General features: G+C 38.5%; 1 protein-coding gene across 1 annotated transcript in view; it reads left to right on the top strand.

Moving 5' to 3' along the window:
- Positions 1-389: 389 nt before the first annotated feature.
- The window catches only part of LOC135195076 (uncharacterized), a 50860-nt gene continuing 43395 nt past the window's right edge, over positions 390-7854 (top strand). Inside the window, 3 exon segments of the mRNA XM_064221448.1 lie at positions 390-713; positions 3222-3368; positions 4327-6950. Of these exon segments, the coding sequence (XP_064077518.1) occupies positions 3230-3368; positions 4327-6950 (2763 nt within the window). The 5' untranslated portion in view covers positions 390-713; positions 3222-3229.

Below are 7854 nucleotides of genomic sequence, written 5' to 3' on the forward strand. Positions count from 1 at the left end.
TAAACACCTACGAAGTCCATTAAGCATTTTAAGTTTCAGCAACGCAAGACGTTTCGAACGTTTGAGGAGCTGATTTGTCTCGACTAACGCGTGAAATGAAAGGGCTTGAAGGAAGGTAACAAGTGACAAATCAGGCTTTGAGGGTATATGCACCTGCAACTAACGCACGTAAGCTGTGGGCGTATGCCATGAATGGAATTTATTGCAAATTAACCATTAATTTTGATACCCCTCGAATAACAACGAAGTTCAAGGTTCATACAGATGACACAAAAACATTCATACTACTGAAAACCCGCGACACACAATGAAGCGGATGAAATTCAGTCTGAGAAGACCCGAAGTTATTATGCCGATTGCGAATTCACGATAAGTTCGATGAGTCGGGACTCGCGAGCGGTAATGTGTAAAACCCCGGTGTTTGTCGGGACGACCTCCTGCCACAAATGGGCGTGACTGAATAGAAACTACGCCCTTAGAAACCTTCCGCCCTTATCTTTTGAAATTACCACCGATAAAGACGTGGCATATCAGCGCGGCGGCAACCTGGGTTTCAGGGTCACGTGATCATCGGTGGGTTCCTCTCTCCACCTCCTCCTCCAGCAGGAGAATTTACTATCTGAAGATACCCAGGAAAACGTTACCTCCCTGTCGTTTGTCATGTCCAAGGCCATTCATCAGAGGTGAGATGGAGATCCTTTGTCCCTAATCTTGTGAGTTACATGACAAATAGTTATTGTGCAAGGGTAAGAACAGGAAAAGAGGCCGGATATACAGCGCAGCAAAAGGGTGAAGACGAAGACGCTGTGGGTTGTCAAGCAACGCTGCCACTTTGTAGAAGTAGACTACGCTCTTCATAGCTATCCCAAGGGATGTCTTGTTTCAACCGCTGTTATCTCATGAATTTCCATTGTCCGCCTTGTTCTTCGTGCCCTTATGTATCCTCCTGTGAACCTTGACAGAAGGCATCACTAAGGAAGAGAAGACGTCTCCGAGTGTAAACCTGTTTACGGTTAATCACTTGCATTTCCCTTTTCCATTGAAACTTGATTGAGTTTCCCTTCTTTGGTACTCTGTCGTTTCATCTTTGATACGTCGTCGTTTCAACGGTAGATCGAGAATTATGAAAAAGAAATTGAATCGCCATATGTTCTGGATATTTAACCTTCGGGCTATTCCCCCCAGGATCTGAGGTAGGCGTGGGCCTGTCATCCCATGGTGTTAATTGCATTAAATCGTCCATGCTAGATTAGCTGTAGCTTGATGCTGATTGGCTTTTTTTATCCCAAATTTGAGGATAGATTAGTCATCTTACAAATTCATCTTAGGAATGAATTCCGACTACCTAAGTCTAGGCTAGTATGAACACTTGAGTTTATGCTGCTTTTAATTAGTAGGTATAGTAGCTTAGACCTGGATTTTCCCCATTTTGACAGGTGGTTAGTCCTTAGAATCGGCAAAGCTTCAACTTACTGCAAACTTACTGAGTGACTCTCGTGTAGGACTTCAGTACAGCTTTGATAGTATCCAAAGCTTAAAGGACTTAACCTAACCTAACTTGACTGTCACCGTCATATCTATTCACTTCACTAGGGCTAAGTGTTTTTTGTGTCCTATTGATTCATTGTGTCTAAAGACTTGGGCCATTGTTTACTCTAAGACTGCATATTTATTAAATTGTTGATCACAGGTCCCTCTTGTTCCATATTTGTGCATTCAGCTCTCAGTATTTCTTGCCAGAAGGCGTTCAGTTTTGTAAAGGCATGCTTCCCAATTCAATAAGATGCGTTTGCTTGTTGCAAATAAGTTTGCATTATGAAACTGTTGATAGGTGGTCATTACATAAGGCATTGATACCAGACATAACATAGGTCACAAAGTTATGAGAGAGGCTACCTAGGTAAGCTTTCCTCTTCTGAATTGTATAGGCCAATGTCAATATGTTATGTCTGGGACAGTTCATATTCTTTCCAACAGCTGTAATTTATGAAGACATGGCCTCCTGTTGTTTGTATTATTAGTTCCTTGGAAATGAAGTGGTTTAAGGCAAAGTTGGCAATGAAAAAAATTATCACACTTTTAGCCTAACATGATTTCAGAAGCCGACTGTGCATACCTAGGTATTTTGTATTATTTTGTAAAGTTTGCCCTTGATTTTCAGTTAGTAATTAAGGATTTTATGTATTAATTTGTTTGGCATCCCCTTGTGCTCATAAATATTTTCTAGGTTTAGCAGATTCATTTGGTTTTTCAACGTTAAAAGTTGTCATGGAGGTTCATAGTCTTGAATATCGTAGCACCAAACAAATGACAGACCTATTTTAGCGTACCATTCATTGTGAAATTTGTTACTTTGATGTGTCATTGGGTAATTGTTACAGCAGCTACTGTACTATCATGAGTGTATAGGAGTACATTGAAAGTCAGATAGATGCTGGTATGCGATGCATTATTACTATCATGAACATTTTGCCATGTTTTTTCTTTGTAGACCAGGACATGTGATGTGTTCTCTGACGTCTTACAAATATTGCCTGTCTTCTCGTTTAGTTTTCATCTTGACCTTTTTGGGACTTGAATGTATTGTGTCCTTCATTTTCTGTATCTCCCACTTCCCTTGCTAAATGCTGAGTCCCTTTTCTCAACTTCTAATACTGTGCATATATAGCTTTCGGTAACCACAACAATGTTACCTACAAATAAATTCTTATAAAGTGGTCAATACAGATGCCATTTTTATTCCAATTTACTACAGTAGAGATTTAGCAAGTAACAAGTATGTAGATGGAGAAGATAGTTTTCAAATAAAAAAAAAAATTTTTTTGGCATGTTTCATCTGACTTGTTTTATGGTTTGTAGACCCCTTGTAGAATGTACTGTAGTTTTTATTGCAGAAAAATAAGCTTGAGACTAGAAATTGGTGCACGTTCATACAAAGTTCACACATTTAGTTATGGTAGTTAAGGAAATTACAGCAACATTACCTCTTTAATGATTGCAGACTTCATATTTTGTAAATGTATAGTAACTGTACCACTACATTATTATAATCTCAGTTTTGCTCCGTAATATGGTTCTCAGAAGTCAGCCTGCTGTTGGATATTAACTAGCATAATGTACGTACCATATTGTACGTATTGTCAATGTTGGTAATAAAATAGTACTATTAGGATAACATTGTTACGTCAATGCCTCTTAACTTTACTATGTTGTTCTTTAAGATTCTAGAATGATGTCACAAGATCATCAGCAACCGGGAGATGGAGAGGAGGCTGGTGAAGATGAAGAAGAAGAAGGAGATATGGAAGCCCGCACAGCAGTTGCAGCTCTGTTGGCTCTCACACTGCCGACAGATTACACTTACTCAGGTAATGGAGTTGTTATCTTGATACCAAGTGGTTAGATCATTATATATTCTCCCTTTCAGTAAGGAGGGAGATTATAAGGGGCTTTTGAAAACCTATTCCAGCAGGTGATAATGTTTCTTATGTACTGGGTATCCCTTTATTTTTATTCGTCTGTCACATTGCTTAGGTCAGAGTCAGTTAAAGAAAGGCTCATTTTCATAGTTTTGTGTAGTAATTTACCATTTCCTTCATCACTTATTTTCCCCTTACATTATTTAGTTGTGAATAGCCTGGTGATGTTTTTCTGCTGTTATGTCACTGCTGCTTCATATATTTTCAAATTTTTATATTAAACATCAGATGCCATTATGCAAATAGTTACAAAATTCAGTACTTATTGCTTATTGCAAGTGTTGGCTTTCTCTTGTTGCGGTATTATTTCATTTTTACGTTTATGTAGTTGTTCTGTAAACCACTTCTAGTCTTCGACTTAACATCATTGCACTGTAGCTGTCTCTAGTATCTTTCCACTTTCTTGATATGTCATTCCATTTGGAGGGTCTACCCTGGTCCTGTTTCCTCCTATCTCAGGGGAGGAATGTAAATGAGTTTTTGCTTCTGAGATAATGTCTTTCAGTTTGCATTAACATATAAAGATTTACAAAAGTCTCAAGTTCATCCATGTAGTTTGTGTGTTATGATCAAAGTAGTATCCTGACAGGTGTGAGGATATTTCATGTTGAACCCAATTAAAATTAGAAATGTCATTTCTCTAAATATTGGATGGTCTGGCCTTTGAAGTAATATTGAAGAGACAGATTTTTAATGATACAAAAGTTTGTTTCTTGCAACAGAATTAAAAAGAAAATTATAAATCTTAGAATGTAGTTTTAGGCTAAGGGATGTTCAAAGAATTTCCCGTATTGAATATTTGTCTCCCTTTGACCTATTGACATTAAAATTTAAATGTTTTTTGCAGAGTATGAAGATAATTACCTTATGGATTCAAGTGAAACTGACTATATAAGCAAAGACTTAACCACCAAGTGCGTCCCAGAGTACGATGAGGAGGATGATATTGAGTCGTCTAGAGTCGAGATGGTTCAGGCGAATGAGTCCGATTTGCCAGTGTCTGAGTTGAAGGAGGCCAATGTATTAGAGTCCTATGAATCTCTAGAATGTCAAGAGACTGATGAGGGATTGGCCCAGTTAAGGGCTTTTGTTCAGGTGACTGAAGGAAAAAATGAAAAGAGTGACAAGGGAAGCCTCCCACAAAGTGATAGTCAGCATCATCAGAAGGAGAATGAAAGCCAACATTGTTCTCAAGAATCATTAAAAAATGTCAGTGAAGATAAACTATCCTTAGTGCAAACTTGTGAAACTCAAGTCACTGGAGTGGTTTCACCTGATCTCAAAGCAAATGTAAATGACAAAAGTGCTCGGAAAGAATTACCCATTTTGGCAAAGAAAATGGCGACAGGAAGTACATATGAAAAACTTGTACAGTGTTCAAAAGGTAATGTCACGTCTAAAACAGATTTGTTTTCTGATGGGGATGTTGTGCGGCCAAAACCTACCCAAAGCACGCCAGGCAGAGGTAGCCAGGACATGAATATTTTGTCACCTAGAGACCAATCATCACCTGAAAAATATAGACCTTTAATTGAGGGAAAGCGTATGTCCACACTTGAAGACAGTGACACTGACTCGGACAGTGATTCTGACAGGGATTCTGATTCAGATAGCAGTGATTCTTCATCTTCTGGATCAGATGATGCATCTGACAGTGACAGTGATTCTGACAGTGATGACTCCAAGGATGAGAACGCAGATAAGCTTGGGAGTGTTTCCCCCACTCTGCCCAAAACTCATGACAAGAGTGCACCTTTACAAGTGAGTGGGGGAAATAGTACTCAACCCAAAAGTGCAAGTGTCATTTCTCCATTGAAAATGAGCACAGGAAGTACCCCGACCAAAACCGTAGTTGTCGGTGCATCTTCTAAAGCTGAGAGTGTAAGTGCTCAGGCTAAGAATGCAAATGCTAGCACTTCAGTGAAAGAATTGAGTGTAAGTGCCCATGCTAAAGTGGCAAATAACAGTACGGTATCAAATACAGTTAGTGGAAATGTTACCAAAAATGTAAATGCAAGTACTCCTCCAAAATTGGTGGGCAGAACTGCTCAAGCCAAAAGTACAAGTGCTAGTGTTCAGTTGAAAGGAGCGAGTGGAGGTCCTCAGGCTATGAGTCCTAGTGTTAGTGTTCCACTGAAAGGTATTAGTAATAGTGCTCAAGCCAAAACTGCAAGTGCCAGTAGTCCACTAAAGGTGATTAGTGGAAGTGCACAGTTGAAAATTAGTATAAACTCTTCCAGTTCTCAATTGAAAGCGATGGGTTCTCAGTCTAAAAGTTTAAGCCCTGGTATGCCTTTAAAAGGCATGAGTGATGGAAAGCCCCTGGAAAAGTGTAACAATCATGACAAAAAAGCTGTTGACGTTACGAAATCCAAAGGGCCAAATGAGGAAACTTCAAGTACAAGTAGTACAAAATCTAAGAATGTGAAAGAGAATATTTCATCTGTTGTTATCAGTAAACAGTTAACAAAAGATGAAAGTGAGAAAACAAAGAAGGAAGGAAGTATTGCTGTTCCTGAAAAATCTAAGTGTGTGAGGGGGACGGAACAAGGGAAAAAACATTTGAAGAATAGAGACGATAAAGTTGAAAGTTTAGGAAGTTCTAATACTAATCAATTGTCTAAAGATAAGAATACTGACAAAAGTAAAGTGGTTCCATCCAAGCTTGGTTCTAAAGATTTCCCTGAAAAAAGCAAAACTATTGATCCAGGAAGAAGCTTAGTCCTTAGGGGGGCTGAAGAAGAGAAATCCAGTGTTGACAAAAGGGAAAGTGGCAATGAAAAGAAAGGGATTCAGAAGGGTTTGGAGGTTGTAAAACCAACAAATCACTTTGGTGAAAAGGCTGCACATACAACAAGCCCTAAAGATAATAAATTGTCCCCAAAAACCAATAATTTAAAAGAAGAACTTCCTAAAATCACTGAAGTAAAATTAAAAATCCCCAAAAAAAGCAAAGGACAAACAAAAACCACAGGAGGAGTTGATGCAACAGAGCAGTCTAATAAACGTACCTCTCAAGTGTTACCTCCTCAAGTTAAGAAAAATAGCATTACCACCATCACTCAGGAAGCATCAAAGGACAATATCCAGAAAGTAAACCACATAGAAAAAGAAAGAGATGGTCTGAAGAAGAGCAATTCTAGTGAAAAACTAGCCATTAAGGATAGCTGTAGTATACAGGTAACCAGAAATAATGTCAGTATGGCAGTCAGGAAGGACATGGTCTCTGAAACATCAGAAAGCAACTATGATAAAGAAGAAGACAAGTTCGAAGGTGAAATAGATGATATGTTCCCCATGCCTATCCAAGCAGAGGTAGTTATGTCAGAAGGAAGTGAAAGTGGCATTGAATACGGCGACTATGACAGGGCCATAACAGAAAATGACAGCAGCCATTGGTTTAAGAGTGGCGAGTTGTTGCATCAGTCTGACAAAGAAAACAGTGAGCTTGTGGCCTACCTGCAGAGCTTTGTAAGTTGCTTTTTTTCATAAGTTACTAATTTTCATTATAATTGATTTACATATTAGCAATCTGAGTTTACATGGTTCGTTAAGATTAGCTTAGGTTTCATGTGCATTTGTCTGTTCAGCTTGCTATTGAGTTTTGAGTTGTAAAATTACAAATCATGAGCCAGGATTAGGTTTCATTAGAAAAAAATTGAAGCAACAACTGTTCATATTTACTTTTATAAAACTAAAACTTAGTGTGAAGACAGTCCTATTCTAGGGTCTAAGTTGAGAGTTAAAAGCAGGAGGGAGGGCATTAAGAATACACTAGCTGTATTAGATTAGTTCTTATAGCATTCACCATATTAAAGCAGCAAAATGGTATCACACAGGATATATCTTGTTCTAAAATTAAGGCCAACTGCTTTTTAATGCATTTAGACACTATGTATTTATTTAAATACAAAACCCATCAATGTACTTGAGCCAGTCTGTACAGTTGACTTTTCCCAAGAGCTGTAGAATTAAGTATATACCCCTTGGCTGGTTGTTTCCACATGTCTGCAGCTATACCCTATCGGCTCCTTCGTGGCAATTTAGGCGTTGTCCCCTACGATGCCAAATGTACTTCTCTCGGGTTTTTAAAGTCCTACCCTTCCCATTTATCCTTTTTAATCTGTGCGTCTGTCAAGGAGGTTTAACCTCCTTGGTGTTTGTTAATGTCTCCTGGGAGTGGTATACTTCTAGGTGTTCCCTATTGCCTCGACACTCCTTTGAAAATATTTCCATTCTTCCAGGTCTCTGTTTTTCATATAGGCCTAATTCAATCTCTTTTTGGACCTTTCTTGTGATTATCACAAGCTACTGGACTGCCGCACTTTTAATTTACTTGTTTTTGTGTTATCAGTTTTTATCATGCTGATTGTTC

This window comes from Macrobrachium nipponense, chromosome 15 (assembly GCF_015104395.2).
Source record: "Macrobrachium nipponense isolate FS-2020 chromosome 15, ASM1510439v2, whole genome shotgun sequence".
Lineage (NCBI taxonomy): Eukaryota > Metazoa > Arthropoda > Malacostraca > Decapoda > Palaemonidae > Macrobrachium > Macrobrachium nipponense.